Below are 18,340 nucleotides of genomic sequence, written 5' to 3' on the forward strand. Positions count from 1 at the left end.
TTCTGATTGGCGGCCCCGACAGTACTTCCGGGTGGTGCCCCAGAAGGGCATCCGGTGTGCGCGGCGAAGGGAGCGCAGCCGGCGGCGGGGCCTCGGTCCGCCCGCGGGGCATGGGGAGGTACGGGGCGAAGGGGCCGGGAGCGGTGCGGGGTGAGTGCGTGGTGCAGCCGGCCGAGCTGCAGCCGGTACCGGCGGGGCTGAGGCTGGCCGTGAGGGGCAGCGCTGGCCTCCCGTGTGCCCGGGATGTAAGTCCGAAAGCGGGACGGGGGCGCTGAGAGCTTCGTTTGATTCTAGACGCTAATTACAGCTGCGAGCGGCTCCGCGCTGCTGCGGCCCCGCTTAAGGAGCTGCGGAGGATCGTCAGGAAGCGAATCGTGGTGTTAATTGAGGCCACGCCACCCGCTGTAAGGAAAGCACGGAGCTGCCCTGCAGTGCTCCCAGCTGGAGCCCCAAACCCAGCGTCTGCTGATGTATTTCGGGGGCTGGAGCTCCTCTGCTGCGTGTTCCTATGGGTGTTCAGCCTGGAGAAGAGAAGGCTCTGGGAGGGCACAGTGCAGCCTGCCAGAGCTTGGAGGGAGATCGTAGACAGGAGAGAGAGCGGCTTCTGACGTGGGTAGACAACGATAGGACAAAGGGGAGTGGCTTTAAACTGAAAGAGAGAACTAGGTTGGGTGAGCAGCACGTCCCAAACAGCTGCAAAAGAAATTCACGGATGGAATGTGTGCTGCAGTGTGGTGAAACTGTTTCCTGTTGAGATGTTACGAGGGAATGGGTGACACGGGAAATATCTGGTGTTCCTGTAGGAATGAGAGTGATGTGGAAGAGGAGGAACAGAGAGTAGGTTAACGCTGGCTGCTGACCCCGGGAAGGCTTTGGGAAATGGCCTCTCCGTTCGCTGGGCCCACAGCAGTGGCTGATGTAATTAAAGATCTAGACACGCAGATAGCTGTAAGTAAACTGCGTGAGCTTGCCTTGAGTTGGCATGCAGGACTGGTGGGGACCTCCTCATCCTGGGTGTTTTGCCTTTGGTGATCTTAAAGGCACACAAAAGGTGCCAATAAGATCGAGAGAGAAATGTGCAAAATGACTTTATCCCAATAAAGTGCATCCTGGCCCAGGGATTCAAAGCACTGCACAGGCATCGCCTGCTCCCCTGCATGGCAGGTGAGGATTCCTGCTTGGTGGACGCGTAAATGAAGCATGGGAGCAAATGGCCTCCAGCCAGCCTCTGTGCAAACCCTGGCGTGCAATGAAACACCACTGAGGGTGCTGAGATTTGAGCATAAGGGCCTTCTGCCATTGACTGGGTTCAAACTGAGTGAGCTGGGAATTTGCTGAGAGCCCTACAGAAATGTGTCTCAACATAAATTCTTCTAGAAGAGCTCCGCAGTGCAGCAGTGCATGGGGTTGTGTTGCAGTGAAGCACTAAAACAGCCACCGTCTGAGCGTGATTTTTGTTTTCTGTATGAATTAATCCAAACTAACAGCTTGCTGTGCTGAAGGGAAGATCTCTGTTTGTAGCTGAGACAGGAGACACTCTGCTCATCGGTCTGTATGTGAGCGTATTGCATACAGCAGCTCTGGTCTGTCCATGCAGTTGCTTGCAGCTGACAGTGTGAGCAACCACAGGCACGTGGTGGTGACCCCACCATGAGATCTGAGCTGCAGGTTGTGCTGCCAGAACCCCCTCTGGCTGCCTGTTAGGTTCCCTCACTGTGGCTTTTGGTGTCCTGCTGTGGGAAGCCTCATCTGTGTTTCCTTTCTTGTCACTGCTCCTTAGAACTGGGGCTGAGCTCTGTGTTGTGAAGATGGTTCTGGATTTCAGGAGGGGGGATTGCTGCAGAGCAGGTTTGGAGCAAAGCACTGCTGGAACCGAGACCTCCAGCATAGAGAGCCTGAGCTTGGTTGTCTTCTGGTTTGGGCTTCTGCCTCCTGGGTTTGTGGAGGATGGAGAGTGACCATGAATGGGGCTCAAGCCTGCTGTGCGTTGCAGTCTGGGCCGTGTCCTTAGGGGACTCTGAGCACAGTTTCACCCTCAGAGCTGCCTGCAGTACGTGTGAAGTGGTTCAGGCAGGCCCTGCTATGAGGCTGAATGCACGCAGGACCCAGCAGGGCGAGGAGCCACTGTGGTTTCAGCATGCTGCATGCAGCTGCTGTGCTTCTCAGGGAAAAATTAGTTCCCCAGATAGCAGGGAATGTTTTCTAAACATTCCTCTTCCTTACTGTGTCTAGAGACCTGCTCTGTAAACTCTGGGTCCTGTCAGTAGCCCCCTTTGGGTCCCTGCTCTGTTTGCTGACTGTCTTCTGTTTCTCTCTGCAGTTGATCGGTTTGGGCCCCCACAACCCCAAGAAGAAGCAGGACCTTGACAAGCTTTATGATCTAAAAGCTAAAGCCCAACAGATTATGAACCAGTTTGGCCCATCTACCTTGATCAACCTCTCCAACTTCTCCTCCATAAAGCCTGAACCTGCCAGCACCCCCCCTCAGAGCTCCATGGCCAACAGCACCGCCGTGGCAAAGATGCCCGGCACTCCCAGCGGAGGAGGGCGGCTCAGTCCTGAGAGCAACCAGGTAAACTCAGCCCCAGCTGCAGGGGAGATGCTCACAGCTCTTACAACTGCTCAGCAGTGGTGAAATTCCCGATCTTTTGACACATTTGGGCTGGGAGGATGCTGCCTTCTGCCCTGCAATAATCCAGCACTCACGTGTGTCTGTTTGCCACTTGAAATGCTGAAGGTGATGAGCACTGGAGCGATGGAAATACTTCCTTTGTGTCCTGGACTCAAAATCAGTCACTGGAACGTTGCTTGCATTTGCCTTTTAAGATTTCTTATTATGCCTTTGTCCTCTCTTGCCAGCAGCCACACTTCAGCCAGGGGCATTGTAGTGCTGGTTTAGTGCAGGAGAATCAGTCATCCTGGCCTGCTGCTCTCTGCTTTCTGTTCAGAGCAGCCACTGGTGCTTGAAAATGACTCCTTAGCACTTGATGTTTCTTATCTGCCCTTCCTGAGCTGTGTCAACACGTGTGACTGGGGTCTCTGCTTTGTGGGGGAGGAGGTCTTTCGTGGCCATGCAGAATGGGCAGTTGTTTGCTGAAGCAGCTCAGTAAATGGTTCCTCTTTCCTCTCTCAGGTTTTAACCAAGAAGAAATTGCAGGACCTGGTGCGTGAGGTGGATCCAAATGAGCAGCTGGATGAAGATGTGGAGGAAGTAGGTACCAACCCGTGGCAGGGGCTGCAGAAAGAGCAGATCTGGGGTTTTCCACAGTCCGGTGGCCCTTTGCCCAAAGCTGGGAGGGTTGGTTTATATTGCACTGCCTTCAGCCATCCACGTCTCTGCTTCCCAGCGTCCAGAAAGGTTTCAGGGAAGCACAGCAAACACCCTTGAGACATCATCTTCTGAGGCTTTGTTTTCATCGTTTCAGCTGTTCAGTGCTGGTAAGAGCTCTTTTTGTCCTCGCTCTGTGGCAGATGCTGTTGCAGATCGCCGATGACTTCATAGAGAGTGTGGTGACAGCAGCCTGCCAGCTCGCGCGGCACCGCAAGTCCAACACCCTGGAAGTGAAAGATGTCCAGTTGCACCTTGGTAAGGAGCTTCCCCTCACCTGAGAGGTGGCCTCACACCCAATGCTGGGGAGAAAACACACCAGAAGATCCATTGCCCTTGTAATAAGGGGAAAATCTGCCCCCAACCCCATCCTCTCCAAGTGGGTGAGGTGTGCTGGCACGTTCTCTCTGTTCCAGAGCGTCAGTGGAACATGTGGATCCCAGGCTTTGGTTCAGAAGAAATCAGGCCCTACAAAAAAGCCTGCACTACAGAAGCTCACAAACAGGTAAGAAGCCTTCAGGAACGTGCTGAGAATCACCTGGTAGAAGCCTGGTGCAGGTAAGGTGCCTTTGGGCTCCTGGCAGTGGTGAATCTGTAGCCTCTTCCAAGTGGTTTGGACTTGAAGTAACTTCTGGAGTTTCCTCATTGGTTTGTGCAGAGGGGATTGAGTGTGGCAGCCTGGGTGGGAAGGGTTAAAAAGCAGCTGAGAGCATTTTTGGTTGTTGGAATGATGCAATGCAATGGAAAGCACGGCAGTGACAGCAGAGTAGCCAAGTCCTAGGTTGCAACAAATCAACAGCTACGGGCACAGCAACAAAGGAAAGAAGCTGCTTACGTTCAGAAGGCCTCAGGTATGCAGGGATCTGCAATGAGACACCCTCACCTCCACTGCTAACCTTTAAATGAGCTCTGGGAAGGGGTGGATCTTCCAGTCACTCAGGTGCATTGCGTGCAGCTGAGCTTCCCTGGGCTGGCCCTGCCTTGCACCGGGTGCTCAGTCACTGCTTCAAGCCATGACTTGCATTTCCACTACAACTGTAGCTTGCACAGACACCATAGGAATAATTGTAGGTCTGCAAAGGCCACAAATGAGCACAATGCTGAGAGCTTGCCCTGCCCCTCCTGGCCTGATGCTTCCTGTGCAGGTGGTTAGAAATCAAGGCAAGGCCTGGGGTTTTCTTCCCAGGATGCTAAAGAAGGACTGGAGGAGGCAGGATACCTGAGGAACTGCCTGGGAGAAGTCTTGTGGCCAGTCCTGTCTGGGATGCAGCATGTGGTGCGAGTAACCAGAACTGCCACCCTGCGTTTGCAGACCCATGCTGCATGGTGCAGAGTCACTGTGGCTGGATGTGGTGTCACACACAGGAATCAGTGCTTTACAGCAGGCTTTGGCTCAGCTTCCTTGGGCTTCTTTGTACCCACAGGCCAAGGCTGCGCTCATACACTGTGAGCAGCACAGGGCACCTGCTGTGTCCTTGTGTCACAGGTCTCAGCTGCCTGTCACCGTAAGGTTAAACAGCTGCAGCAGAGAACCTGCAGTCATCTGTGATTTCAGCTGTGACTGCAGCTGGGCAGCTGGTTTTTTCCCCCCCTTAATTTTGCTTTAACTGAACTGGGTGATTGCTTTTGAACCACGAGGCCAGAGGTGGTGCAGGAGGAGCCCTGCAGGAGCTGTTGGAGTTCATGGCTGGTATTGCAGCTCTCCTCCTGGAGCTCGGCTGGGCTCTGGTCCCTCCCCTGCTGCTGCTGCTCTGCTTTGTCACACAGCCTTTGCAGCCTGGGGGGCTGAGTGGGGACACGCAGACGTTTCCTTTTCCTCCAGGGCTCTGAGATTCAAATGGACCTGACAGACCTGTGTGGAAACAAGACAGGCAGCGCCCTGAGAGAACCCGAGATGGGTTGTTGTGCACAGCTGCTCTCAGGTCGTTTTGCAGCAACCTCACCTGAGACTCAGCTTCCCACATTCTTCTCTTTCTTCTTACAGAGAATGGCACTGATTCGCAAAACCACCAAGAAATAACGCCTGGGAAAAGCTTGAGGTGACACCGGTGCATTTTGGGATCCCTGCCTCTCACTGCAGCCTCTGCGATGCCACCCGTGGGATATTTTTGTTAATGCTTTACAGAGAAGCATATATTTTTTATTAATGGTGCAGCAATATCTGACTTTGTGAGGAGATCTGCCAAAAACATTCTGTCCTCCTTCCCCCGTAAGAGCGCAGCGTATCTCAAAGCAAAGACTTTTATTTGTGACTTGAAAGTGGTTTATCGTATAAGTGATTATCTGAGGAACAGAGCATTTGATGGTGTGTGTGGGACAGTATTAGAAGCATCTGTAGAGGTTTTTGTTTCCTCCTTCTGCCCCTCCCCGCTCCAGTACTTTGTAATGTCAGTGTTTATATAAATACTTGCGTTTGTTTTACATGAATAAAGAAATTATTAATCTAAAACCAAGGGAAAGAGGCAGCTGTGGGGCTTGCCTGGTGTCTGCGTGTGAGATCTGTGCTGGGCTTTGAGCTGATGGTCTCTGCTCTGCAGGCAGGGCTGTGCCCGCCCTGTGCTCACTGTGCCAAGGGCTCCTGATGTAGTTCAGCCTCTGCTTGGCTGCAGGTAGGAGGAAAGTGGTGGCTGTGGATAAGAGATGAGTGCATTCACAACGTGAAGAGTCACATCCCAGCATCTGTTCTGCCCCAACTGGCACACAGCAGAGAAACTACGGCTGCTGTGGGATGTGGTGGGGAGGGAAAGGGCAGCTCTGCGTGCTCCCTGCAAAGAAAGGGAGGTTGTGGACACTGCCTCACTGCGGAGCTCGCTGCTGGGGCTCCAGGGCTGCCAGCACCCACGGGTGAAACCCACTTTGTTGATACTTGAGGGCTCCGTGCAGCTGGGCAGCCCGGGGCATGCAGTAAGTGCGGCTGAGGCCGGTCTGACCGGTGCTCGGGAGGGAGAGGCAGCTCCTGGGGCACAGAGCTGCCGTCTGTTCCCAGGGCTCTGCCCAAAGCGTGGCTGGGTGCTGCTGGGCACAGGACACCATAGCATTCTCTGCTCCATAGTAAAACGGGTTTGGGACCCGAGGGCACAGGGAGGGGCTGCGCTCGCTGTCTGGGAACCGCTTTGTAAGGGGGGAGAACAGAAGAACGGGGCTCTGGCACCTCCCTTTCCTCAGGAAACGGGGCAGGCGGTGGGGTGAGCAGGGGGCTGTTTAACGCCATCACTCGCTGCTCCTCCTTCCTCGGCACCCGGCAGCGCCCAGCACCTCAACGCCCTCCTTAGCACGCGCATTTCTTCTGCTTCTCCTTCTTCGGGCACGGTGCTGGCAGCGGCACGCTGCTCTTCACCCCGTCCCACGCCTCGCACGGTGCCAGCAGCCCGCTCTGCAGCGCCCGGTAGATGGCCACGGTCAGCATCTGGAACGCCCGCGTCACATCGCTGCCGTCCTTGGCTGAGGTCTCGACGTACTGCACGCCCAACGACGCCGCCAGCCGCTCCGCCTCCCTCCTGCCCACCTTACGTTCCCCCACCAGGTCGCTTTTGTGTCCCACCAGCAGGAAAACCACGTGGAAAGGTTGGATGGTGTCTGTCACCTCCCGGTGCCACCGCCGGACGCTCTCGAAGGACGCACGGTTGGTGAGGTCGAAGAGCAGCATTGCACCCGCAGAGTTGCGGTAATAGGAACGGGTGACAGACCTGGAGCACGACCAGAGGTGGGGTGAAGGGATCCCCTTCGGTTGGAGCATCCCTGCCCCACCGCCCTGCCCCCCTACGACCAAGGAGAACCGGATCGTTCGATGTACCGATCGCCCCAGGCAGCTCCATCACAACGTGGCGCACATGGAATGGAAGCATTCCCATCTCAGATGTATTTTTCGGGGGGTGCAGCCAGCAGCACCAATTTGCTCTGTTTCCCAGTGGGACAAAAGGGAAACCAGCGCCACGCTCTGCCCATGGACTCTGGGGTGCAGGGAAGCTGCTTTGCCCTGATCCCAGCAGGATCCCCAGCCTCTCTCCCGTCCCCCTGCAGCTCCAGGGGCCCACGGGCTCCTTTGGGCCCTCTGCACTTGGATGCAGGGCTCAGAAGAGAACCCTAAAGGCCACCTGAGGGCAATGCCTTTAGCAAAGGAGACACAGCCCTAGCAGGGCGTCCTCAGGATCCCAGCCCACAGGAATCCACCTCCCCCTGCCTCCCTGCGAGCAAAGCAGGACCCACCTGAAGCGCTCCTGCCCAGCCGTGTCCCAGAACTGCAGTTTGACCTGCAGCCCCGGCTCCAACTCCACGAACTGAACGTAGAAATCCACCCCCACCGTCTGATTGACGGCATCCAGGAAAACCCCCTCGGTGTAACGCCGCAGCAGGGACGATTTGCCCACCGTCGAATCCCCCAGCATGATCACCCGGAACTGGTAATGCCACCGCGGCTCCATCGGCTCCCAGCACCCCGCACCCACTGCGTGCTGGGGCAGGCGCTGCTGCTCCTCCCTGGGGTGTGGGAGGCGTTCCTGGGGATGGGTGGCACAGAGGGGGGGGGGGGGCTGAGGATCACCTCCCACTTTGCTCAGCTCCATCCAGCTGTGGGCACCAGGGGGTGTTTGGGTGCCAGCCGTGCTGTGGGGCGCAGCCCTGGGACGCTGTGGGTCTTTAACTGATGTGGAGATGCGTGCAGAGCAGTGGGTGATTCTCTCTCAGCACCTCCTAAAGCAGAGCATCTCCCCCCTCTCCCCCCCCCCAGTCACAGCTGTGGGGCACCAGCACTTGGCAGAGCCTTTATTTCCATGCAGGAAACATTTGGTTTTGGGTGCTGACCCTTTGCCAGCACTTCAGGGAGTCCCACACTACAAAGCCTTGCCCTGCCAAGCCTCTCACCACCACTGGGAGGATGCTAAAGCACGGTCAGGAGCTCAGCCTCAACTCCACAACACCCAAAAGTTGTCTGCACAGCCCCACAAAGCCTCCACGTATCCCTGCCAGGCAGCCACGCTCACCTCTGCTGCACAGAGAGTCCTGGGGCCCCTCAGCATTCTTTAGGGAGCCTTCCATTGGAATCTCCTCGCAGCCAATACCACCAACACAACCCCCTCCTGTGCTCCAGGGCTGCACAGAGAGCTCAGAGACACACAATGAAGGAATGCAACCATTGTGGGCAGCTGTCGTGTATAAAGGTGGCTCTTGATGATTCAATATTAATGAAGTGCAAACCTGTCTTTCATGATATCTCACAATCGTTCTCCAAAGTCACTCTGATACACAGAGCGCAGATTCAGAGGAGCAGGTGGCTGCTGCTGTGACAGCCATTTCAGTCCTACAGCTGTAAGGGCTTTAGCAATGGCTCAGCCTCAGTTTATCTTTATTCCCTGGAAATCTACTGAAGCAAAATCACCACCATCTTCACCTTATGATAGAAAAAACTCATTATGCCTTGCATTCTAAGGCCAGCAGCAAAGCACTGGTCAAACTGAGAACTGGAGGTGACTTGAAGTCCTGGCTTCCATTCAGAACACAGCTCTCTCTGTGCCTGAGCCTCAGTTGCTCCAGGGTGCACCACAGGCTTTCCAGGGCGCCCCACTACTCCAAGGACTCCCCTTTGTACTGTAGGCCACAGCAGATTACACCCAGAGCTCCGTGGCATTTAGGGCACCCTACAGACCTTCCAGTGTGCCCTAAAGGACTCTCAAGACCCCCATGGTACCCAAGGCCCCCCTAGAATACCTTCAGAGCTCCTCAGTGCCCAAGCTGCTCCTCAGCACAATCCAGCAATCTCCAAGAACCACCCAGTGCTCTCCAGGAAATCCTCCAGTGCTCCCACAGCTCACCAGTGTGCTCCAGAGGCTTCCTAGAGACCCTGGAGGCCTCCCAGAGCCACACACCGTGTTCCAGGGCACTGTCACAGCTCCTCAGGGTGCCCTCAGGTGCCCCAGCAGCTTCCCAGTGCATTCTAGAGTGCAGCAGAGAGTTCATAGAGATTCCTGGAGAAATACCTCCTCACTGCTAAATAAAACACGTTGAATGATACAAGGTCCATCCATGAAGTCTTAAATTTATGGCAAGAAACAAAGGCCATTCTGTCATGCAATCATGATAATTAGTGAGCTAAGAAATACCCAGGAGAGAGTAAAACCAGCCAGCAGCCTTCGGATGCGACTGCAGGGTTTCATCACTTCCTTCCATTTGATTCTCCCATCAGGTTAGGCAAAGTTATCAGGAAGACATCCTTCAGCACTGTGAACCCACGGCCTGCCAAGCACAGAAGACCTGGGAAGCATTGCTCAGCCTTCTCAGCAGCTCTGCACCACGCTCCAAACAGGAAGAATTGCACGTGTGACCTCTGTGGAAATGGTGATCATTTATATTGCAACAAAAAAAAGTAAGTTTTAATGTGACTTTGAGTAGACAGAAAGAACATCATCCAGCAGCACTCACTGCACTCTGTAGAAGATCCTTAGCCAGCCATCAACACCAAAATACAGAGGAAAAGGAACTTCCATCTTAAAAAGGGTTTTTTTCTCTTAAATGTAACAACACCTGGAAAACATGTCAGATCCAGAGGGTCTTTCTTAAGTGTCCAGTGCAGAAAATTCCTAATAAATAAAAGTGGCAAAAGGTTCAATCCTTAGGAAGGCAGCTACTGTAGAGGAAATTTTGTGAGCTTAACACTTTTGCTTACGGAGCCGAATGACCGTAACATCATTTCTCCTTCAGAGTCAGATCTTCCTCCTTTAGGGCAAACTTTCTTCTCAAGACTTCTGCTATCAGAACAGCAGGGTCTTCCTCCTTTGCAGAACTTCGGTTTCTACACAGAAGACACAAACACAGGGTCAGGAAGGAGAAGGGGCCAGCTGCTGGCTGCCAGCCCTGACACCCGCAGCTATTTCTCTGCAGCGTTCTGTGTTGGCTTCCATCACCTGCAGCTCCTTGTGTTGGATGAAGGGGGCATTCTGCAAACCTCAGCATTCAAACCTCAGCATTTTTGGTCAGTTGTGTTCATGGCACCAAAAGCAAAATACAAATTTGCCCATTATTAACAAGCTCTGTCCCTGCAGTACAAACAAGTGCTGCTTGTTTTGTCTTTTTGTTCCTTTTCTCTTACAAACAGATCATGGAATTGCAAGGCCTATTTCAGTTTCTTAAAAGCTGTTATCTCTCATAAAGCCATTAAGTTGTAAAGCCATTAAGCTTATTTTGATTCCTTAGGGCCATGCAGTCTATCCACATGGTTTAAGACAGACTGTAAAAGTTGAAGTGCCAATATTTTGGAGGTAACTGTAGTACACAGCTGCTGTTGCTGGCCTCCAGCCTTGTGAGCAGTGTTTTATCTTAACCCACCTGGGCTGTTCACAGCCCTGCTCACCCCCTGCACCCCTCATGGGCAGATATGACACTACAAAGAGATGCTCCCCCCTGAATCGTGGGCATACAGCAGCACCAACAGGCAGGTGAATACAACAGCTGGTGCTGGGGAGCAATGGAAGGCAATGATAACAATGCTAATGCCCTCTAGCAGGACAAGAGCACAGTTATAAGGGTATTTGTTAAGATTAAGCCTAGAAAGCAATAGAGAACGTGGCTCACCCTTTCTAAAGGCTGGTGACAGCTCGAGAAGAGCACAATCTCTGAAGAGAGACATTGCCCCCTTGGCTGCTAACACTTAAATGAGGGTAAGGAGGACCCAGGGTCCAGCCCTTCCAGTCACTCAGACACACTGCTTGCACCTGAGTTCTGTCAGCCCTGCCTTCTCACCTGGTGCTCAATCACTGGTTCAGGCTGTGATCCAGCAATCCTCACACAGGTGTCTGCAATGATCTGACAAACAAAAGTAGAAGGAAAAAAAAAAAGGATGCCAAACTTTGAAAGAGAAAATAAAATCAAACTTACAAGTCTTTGCTCTGCTTCATCCTATGAATGTCTTTTAGAATGCCCATCATGTCTGCAAAACTGCTGGCCTTGGAAAGAGACACAGAATCCTCCTCATCAGGATCCTTTGGTTCTGCTTTGTAGCACTCGGATGCAGAACAGAGCATGGAGACTGAGGGAAGCTCGGGGCTCTCCAGTTCTGCCTCCTCCTCTGTGATGTCACTGATGACAAAGGATGTCGTGGATTGGAAAGAGGGTCCAAAACAATGCAAAGGAGAAGATGCATTTGAACTTCCTGGAGACAATACATCAGGGGTGAAGGAAGCAGAAGCTGAAAGAGAAAACAGGACAGGCGAAAAGATTAAATAGTATTTTATATTTTACTTTGGTTTTGTTTTCTCAAAGCAACAGAGCACAAACCAGGGGCACCACGAGCCACCCAGCCTTCTGTTATTTACAGAATAAAAGTAAGGAAATCATCACAGCCTGTGTGTTACCCTCCATGGCCACTCCATTTCTTATGGCACGGCACTGCAGCACAAGACAGAGATGTCCTTGGTTTATTTCTCACTGAAAGAACCTTCCTGCACTGAAAAAAACCCCAACAAAACAACCCTGCAGTTTAATGCCCTGACACCCGTGGCCTCAACACTACGCTTGTCAGTAGTTATTAATTGCCAGCTGAGAGATTTCTCTAACAGTGCAAAAGCAGATTGCACAACGTTTCTTTTTTGACATCCACCTTTCTGAAACGAGCCTGCTGTGCACTCCAGATCCCTGAGCTCCAGTTCAGCCCTAACCCATTCCTTCCCATATCAACTCAGAAGACACTGATCAGAACAGTTCTCACATGGCATCTGCTGAGCAGGCACGTTGCTGAGTTGAGGGCAGAGAGGAACTGAATGATTAAACGAGTTTTCTCCCATCCAGATCTCTAATCTTCCTCATCATTACTTTTGGTGAATTTTGGCCCACAGTGTGCCCAGGTGGCCAAGAGGGCCAACAGCATCCCGGCCTGCTTTAGAAATGGTGTGGCCAGCAGGAGCAGGGAGGTGATCATCCCCCTGTACTCAGCACTGGTGAGGCCGCACCTCGAGTGCTGTGTTCAGTTTTGGGCCCCTCACTACAAGAAAGACATTGAAGCCCTGGAGCGTGTGCAGAGAAGGGCAACGAAATGGTGAGGGGTCTGGAGCACAAATATGAGGAGAGGCTGAGGGAGCTGGGATTGTTCAGTGTGGAGAAGAGGAGGCTCAGGGCAGACCTCACTGCACTGTACAACTGCATGAAGGGAGGCTGTGGTGCAAAAGGGTCTGGCCTCTTCTCCCAGGCAAATGGTAGGACCCGAGGAAAGGGACAGAAGTTGTACCAGAGGAGGTTTGGGTTGGATATGAGGAGAAACTTTTTCTCTCAGAGGGTTGTCAGGCACTGCAATGGCTGCACAGGGAGGTGATGGAGTCGCCATCCCTGGCAGTGTTCAAGAGGTGCCTGGATGAGGAGCTACAAGATGTGGTTTAGTGCTTGTGGTACTGATAGGAATGGGAGGGGGGTTGGACTGGATGATCTTGCAGGTCGTTTCCAACCTTGTGATTCTGTGATTCTGTGAAAAAGAGCTTTTCTAACTTGCATGCTGGACGGCTGAGAGCCTGGGGAGGGGAACAGCAGGGAATCTGCCCTGCTCTTAATTTCTATTTCTTTGTTGCTCCGAATCAGAGCAGTGAGGGAAGGGGACGCAGCCCCTGTGAAGCACGCATCTGTGACAGCCTGACAGCCTGCAGAGCTGAGGGCAGCGCGGCTCCTCGCTCCCATGCACACAGCAGCATTCCACCACGAGCCCCACAGCTCTGCTCCACGTTCAGAGCTTCTCAGCCGCAGAGAACAGAACTGAAAATGACCAACCATCAGAGCTGTGAGGCCCTGGGGCTCCAGCCATCGGCCGCCTGCATTCCACACATCACCAGATGCAGCCCCAGCACACAGTGAGCCCTGGTGCTGAGGGGAACCTGGGACCTGTCTGCTGCTGGATGCAGGTAAGGATGGTTCTGAGCCACTGCCTCCCCCACCAACAGCTGCAGGACATCAGCTCGAGTGGTGCACGACTTTGTTTTGCTGCTTTAAAGTAATGGGAAAATTACAGATCCTTCCTTTCCTCGCAGCTGTGACACAACTGGCATCTTGGTCACTGGCCAAAATATTCTGCATACATGAGATGCAGCCTTTAAGAACTGCCTGCAGTTCAATTCCTGCAGCTCGCAGAACTGTTTGTTTACCAATGTATTCCAAGCTGTGAGACCAACTATCCCACTTTCTGACTGCTCCACAAATATATCCAAGTACTTCTGGCCTTGCTGGCTTCCACACTCAAGCAGCCACTGCAGCAACACACCTCGTGCAACTACTAGGATTTGGGCTCTAGCAAATATCTTCTCCTTTCCAGAGCTCATGTGAACTGTATGCACCCTGTATACCCACACAAGGAAGGCCATGAAAGGAAGAATGAACTCACAGCTCAGTTTCATGGCCAAAACATGAATTTTATCACGTTTCCTAAAAGAAATAATAATTAATAAAAAAAAATAATAGATCAGATCAACCACGCTCTTCCCCAAGTACTTTCTTTGTTACATAAATAGGGCTATGCTCACAACAGAAACAAGTGCTGTTGGTCTCTCCTCCCCTCACACTCATAGTCAGCTTGGCAAGAATACCCCATGAACTGCCATAGAGCAAAGTCGTTGGGATGGAACAGCCTGCAGAACACATGCAGTCACAAAGCAACACCTGGTCCTTCTGAAAAAGAAACAAGATTCCTCTAACGAAATAAATGCAGACATCTGGACAAAGAACCAGCACTGAGTTGGCATCACACCAGCAAGAGTGACAGGCCTGCTGAACAGTAACAAGTCTGCTCCCTATGGAGGAAATGACATGCTTCACTCATGCAGCCCTTCTCATTCGGCAGAAGAAAACTCCTGTGCTCCTACCTGGCCCTGCAGCGACAATTTTAGCTATCTGACTCCGAAGGTGACTCAGCTCATCCTGGAGCTCCGTCGTTCGGCTCAGTGCAGGTAAACCAGGCTTCTTCAAGGCCAGCAGCTTCTCTTCCTGCTTCCTCAGGTTGGGGACTGAAGCATTTCGCTGTATGACCGTGAAGGGACTCGGTTTCCATTTGTGTTTCAGAGGGCGAGTGTCGCTTCTACGAGACAAAGACCTGCCAGTCACTGATGGACCCGAGCCCCTCTGCAGCAGAGCTCAATCTCCCTGCCCTCCCTTGGGATGGCAAAGCAGTTCAGCACAATAAATCAAACCGTGCTCCACACCCTGTTTGGATGTGCTGTGCCATCACACCGCTGTCTCTCTGCGTTGCAAGGAATGGAAAGTCAAAGAAATCACAATCAAACAGCACAGACAAGGCGACGTGGCACAGGGACAGAAGTCTCTGTGTGCTCCCATGGCTTCAGATCCCATCCCTCCTGCTAACTGTATCCCTGTGCTGGGTGCACAAGATCAAGCACCACTTACCCATTAACTTCTGCCTCTGATTTAATCTCTCACAGGATAACTACTGCTGTTGTCCTGCTTAAAGGACACAGGTTTCACTGAACAGCACCAAACTCTCAATGTCCCAGGAAAACCAGGACTCACTTTGAGTGCACAGTGCTACAACAAGAGGCAGTGGGCACTAATTGGAACACAGGAGGCTCCATCCAAACATCAGGAAGCACTTCTTTACTGTGTGGGAGATGGAGCACTGGAATGGGCTGCACACAGAACTTGTGGAGCCTCCCTTCCTGGAGATGTGCAAAAGCCATCTGGGGTACACTGCTGGAAATCCCTGCCTGAGCAAGGGATGACCTCCAGAGGTCCTTTCCAATCTTAACTACTCTGTGATCCTGTGAGCTCAACCCTTCAACTCCCTAGGCTGAAAAATACCATGAGCTGGAGCCTTGCTCTGCTCAGATGTTTCAGTGAGTAAAACGCAGCACAAGCCCTTAATGCTTTGTGAGCATTCCTCCAGGAAACCTCTGTGTTTTTCTTGTCCCTTGAGAAAAACATCTTTGAACAGGCATCACATCAGCCCTCAAGGTGACCAGAGATCATGAGAGCAGATCAATTTCTGGCCTGTGCTACACAGAAGAAACCTCTTTATAAAAACAAGGGTCAACAGACACAAAGATGAAACCAACCTGACTCGGGCATACGTTTCTTCATCATCTGCTGCTATCCACCCAATGTCTGCCAGGGTGGGGACAGGAGGGGCATCATTTAAATAGAGCTCTGAAACATTAGGTAGAACCTACAAAGAAGAAAATCACATGAAGGTAATGGTGGTCCTGTCTCCTGAAGCCACTCTGGATTTGTTACACTCTGTCAGAGCTTTTCTCCTCTACAACAAGCCAGCCAACAAGTTTGCAACACTGTTTATCCTATGGAAATGCAGTGCTCCACTGCCAACGTGTGCCCCAGTGTTACTGTGTTCTGAGTCTAAACAGCAAAGCAGCCAAGGGATATTTGATACTGCTGAACACGCTGCCTAGGCCACGTGCAACACTTTGTCATTACACGTCCTTGACCTCAAAGAGTTACACAAGTGCTTCCATTAGCCTTCCTTACTGCTTAGGAAACAGGCTCAGCAGCTGCACGAGGCCACAACACAAAGCAGAGGTTCAGCAGCACGTTTCTGCCTTCCCAGCTACCAGCTCTCCAACTCTGCACAGGCATTACTGTAGGAGGTGCTTTCCTCAACGTTTACCAATGGTCATTTACAAGCACAGGAATTACACTAGAAGAGAAAAAAAACCTTAAAGTTAACTATGCAGCTACACAAAAGTTTTGCAAGTGTTGGTCTGCACACACCTGGTTCGTGGTTCAGCAGTTCATGAGTGACACAATGAGATCAACATGTAAAAGTAGTTCAGATACACTCCACTTATAGTAAATAAGTGCTCATCTGCACCCAGAACATGTTAAGCATATCGTCCCAGCAAACAAGCCTGCCACAAATTACCCTTATTTTTCTCTGTCTGAATGGTGTGCTGGCACTGAGCACAGACACATCAAAAATGAAGACCTGATCCACAATCTGTTAAAAGAATGGGGACTGACATCTGGAAACAGCTGCATGTACACTTCTCCAGAGGCTCTATCTCATGTCCGTAGCACGACGTCAGTTTATGCTGGCTGAAAATTATCCTGATGTTTTCTTCTACTTAGTCATGCCCCCATAGTGTGTGGTTGCCTTATTTTCATTAAGCTTTATTTATTTTTATTTTATTTATTTGAAAGAAGGAGGAGAAAAGAAGTTGCTTTGATTTGTCTTCTATGCCAGTGAGTATGGAGGGGGAATAATGTAAGGCATATCTTCCATTTGTTTGGTTGTTTTTTTGAGACACCATTGACTGAACATTGCTTCTGCCTGCAGTGTGCTTTTGGTATACAACAAGGAAGTTTCTCCTGTGGAAACTATGCTGGAGGTGTTCAAGGCCAGGTTGGATGGGGCCCTGGGCAGCCTGGGCTGGTATTGAATGTGGAGGTTGGTGGCCCTGCATGCAGCAGGGGGTTGGAGATTCATCATCTTTGAGATCCCTTCTAACCCTGGCCATTCTGTGATCCTGTGAGAATGCCTTGTTTTGCTCCCTACCCACAACCACCAAACTCCTTGTGAGCACGCTTACCTCAAAGGTGGCTCTGGGACAGGGCTTTAAAGGGAGGTTGGATCCAATCCTCCTGACGACGCTGCGCGCCGAGCCGTGGGGTTTGTTCTGCCAAATGGGGATTGTCTGAAAGAAGCCGTATTGCACAATTAATATTCAAAGTCAGCTGTCCTCTTTACGACCTATTAAACTGGGAGCTGTCATACGTTATCTGATCTCTGATTTTCGATTTGCTTGAAGATAGTTTTAATTAGGAATATGAGAACCTACCAACAGCTAAGGTTCTAATGCCATCAAACTGTGCTTTAGTCGAGCAGCGAGTCAGTTACTGAGGGGCATTTTAAACACAAGTGCACTATTTCAGGACTGAAAGCTACAAGTGTTCAGGAACAGACACTGAGCAATAGATAAAAACATGCTGAAAGGAGGAAAACCTTATGTGAATGGTCCAGAAGAAAAATGAAGCCAGAAATCACATTTAAAGGAGGTACCTTTAATTCCACGACCTTTAAAAGCAATGCTGACAGAACTGTGAACAATTCTTGAACAAAGCATCAAGTCCATTCAATGTCTATCCAAACTGAGAGCCCTCAATAACAGTCACAGGGAGAATCTCCAGAATCAGTGTTTTTGCAATCACTGGCTACTAATTAAACTGATTCAAAACAAGTTCTGTCTCTCTTTGGTTGTTCTCCCTCCCCCAGTTTTACAGCTCTGCCATTGGCGTTCTGACAGGACACTGCACAGCACCGGGCATCAAACACCACAACGAAAGCCAGGAATCCAAACAGCTTATTTTGCTCAGCTCACCACCAAACCCATTAAGAATTTATCACTGCCATTTGCTACGCGCACAAAGCCTACAAGCTAACCTTAAAATAGCAGTTACATCACTGTACTGAAAAGTCCCTGTGCTTCGAACTGAACGCCCGGCAGGGCAGCGCGCGGGGAGCGGTGCCAAGAGCACCGCGGAGCTGATGGATCGGTGATGGCGGTACTTACGGACTCCGTTGCCATATCGGGCACCGGCAGCTCGTCAGCGGGGCGGGATCAGGGCTGCGTGCTGCGGATCCCGGGGACGCGCTCCGGCCTCATGGCACGCCGCTCGGGACTGCGCCGCGGGCTTCTCGCTACAAGACAGCGGTCAGTGCGCTGCAGCGCTGCGCTCTCCCGCACCGGGGCCGCGCCAACAGCCACCGAGCCGGGCCAAGAGCGTCCCCTGCGCGCTGCCGAGCTCCGGCGGTGCCGCCTGGCCGCTGCCGGCACGAAGCGGCGAAGTCACCCAACCCGATGGAGCAGAACGCGCCGCTCCCGCCCGCCGCCCCGCCCTCACCCAGCGCTACCTGAGAGCGGAGCCGCGCCGCGCCCAGCACCGCCCCTTCACCGCCCGGAAGTAGAATGCGCACCGGAAGCGAAACTCCTCCGCGCACTTCCGCTGCGGCTCCGCGCGCATGCGCCGTGAGCCCGTAGGCAGCACGTGGGATGGAGCGCACCCCCAACACCCCACCCGGCGTTC

The 18,340-nt window shown here is 52.2% G+C and overlaps 3 protein-coding genes across 6 annotated transcripts; 1 reads left to right on the forward strand and 2 right to left on the reverse strand.

The window, feature by feature from the left end:
• Window positions 1-19: 19 nt before the first annotated feature.
• TAF12 (TATA-box binding protein associated factor 12) lies at window positions 20-5,781 on the forward strand. 3 transcript variants are annotated; one of them, XM_048925549.1, is made up of 7 exons: window positions 22-118; window positions 804-948; window positions 2,321-2,572; window positions 3,134-3,211; window positions 3,472-3,586; window positions 3,745-3,833; window positions 5,313-5,781. In XM_048925549.1, the coding sequence occupies exons 2-7, from the start codon at window positions 880-882 to the stop codon at window positions 5,346-5,348; spliced, it is 639 nt and encodes a 212-aa protein (XP_048781506.1). In that variant the 5' UTR covers window positions 22-118; window positions 804-879; the 3' UTR covers window positions 5,349-5,781. The 3 variants fall into 3 exon arrangements, with proteins under 3 accessions (XP_048781507.1, XP_048781506.1, XP_048781508.1); XM_048925550.1 differs by lacking the exon at window positions 804-948 and having other exon boundaries at window positions 20-118; XM_048925551.1 differs by lacking the exon at window positions 804-948 and having other exon boundaries at window positions 50-150.
• A 109-nt stretch (window positions 5,782-5,890) lies between these two features.
• Window positions 5,891-8,273, reverse strand: RAB42 (RAB42, member RAS oncogene family). Its single transcript, XM_048925552.1, has 2 exons — window positions 7,535-8,273; window positions 5,891-7,014 (listed from the first exon to the last, which is right to left on the reverse strand). Exons 1-2 carry the CDS (start codon window positions 7,888-7,890, stop codon window positions 6,597-6,599), a joined length of 774 nt encoding a protein of 257 aa, XP_048781509.1. The 5' UTR covers window positions 7,891-8,273; the 3' UTR covers window positions 5,891-6,596.
• A 1,061-nt stretch (window positions 8,274-9,334) lies between these two features.
• On the reverse strand, window positions 9,335-18,267 carry MTFR1L (mitochondrial fission regulator 1 like). 2 transcript variants are annotated; one of them, XR_007373179.1, is made up of 8 exons: window positions 18,168-18,266; window positions 17,827-17,954; window positions 16,846-16,950; window positions 15,358-15,467; window positions 14,155-14,366; window positions 11,195-11,504; window positions 9,743-10,112; window positions 9,335-9,647 (listed from the first exon to the last, which is right to left on the reverse strand). XR_007373179.1 is itself a non-coding variant. In XM_048925548.1 (8 exons), exons 2-7 carry the CDS (start codon window positions 17,839-17,841, stop codon window positions 10,007-10,009), a joined length of 858 nt encoding a protein of 285 aa, XP_048781505.1. In that variant the 5' UTR covers window positions 17,842-17,954; window positions 18,168-18,267; the 3' UTR covers window positions 9,680-9,900; window positions 9,987-10,006. The 2 variants fall into 2 exon arrangements, 1 of the variants encoding a protein (XP_048781505.1); XM_048925548.1 differs by lacking the exon at window positions 9,335-9,647 and having other exon boundaries at window positions 9,680-9,900; window positions 9,987-10,112; window positions 18,168-18,267.
• Between the last annotated feature and the right edge of the window lie 73 nt (window positions 18,268-18,340).

This window comes from Lagopus muta, chromosome 23 (assembly GCF_023343835.1).
Source record: "Lagopus muta isolate bLagMut1 chromosome 23, bLagMut1 primary, whole genome shotgun sequence".
Lineage (NCBI taxonomy): Eukaryota > Metazoa > Chordata > Aves > Galliformes > Phasianidae > Lagopus > Lagopus muta.

Excerpts from the sequence above, each read along its gene's own strand:
- RAB42 (XM_048925552.1), bottom strand. The coding sequence starts at position 7,890 with ATGGAGCTGAGCAAAGTGGGAGGTGATCCTCAGCCCCCCCCCCCCCTC. Across the intron at positions 7,015-7,534 it reads GCTGGGCAGGAGCGCTTCAG|GTCTGTCACCCGTTCCTATT; the intron begins GTGGGTCCTGCT and ends GTCGTGCTCCAG.
- TAF12 (XM_048925549.1), top strand. The coding sequence starts at position 880 with ATGGCCTCTCCGTTCGCTGGGCCCACAGCAGTGGCTGATGTAATTAAA. Across the intron at positions 2,573-3,133 it reads TCAGTCCTGAGAGCAACCAG|GTTTTAACCAAGAAGAAATT; the intron begins GTAAACTCAGCC and ends TTCCTCTCTCAG. Across the intron at positions 3,834-5,312 it reads CTACAGAAGCTCACAAACAG|AGAATGGCACTGATTCGCAA; the intron begins GTAAGAAGCCTT and ends TTCTTCTTACAG.
- MTFR1L (XM_048925548.1), bottom strand. Across the intron at positions 14,367-15,357 it reads GAAACGTATGCCCGAGTCAG|AAGCGACACTCGCCCTCTGA; the intron begins GTTGGTTTCATC and ends TTTGTCTCGTAG. Across the intron at positions 10,113-11,194 it reads ATGAAGCAGAGCAAAGACTT|AAACCGAAGTTCTGCAAAGG; the intron begins GTAAGTTTGATT and ends TCTTCTGTGTAG.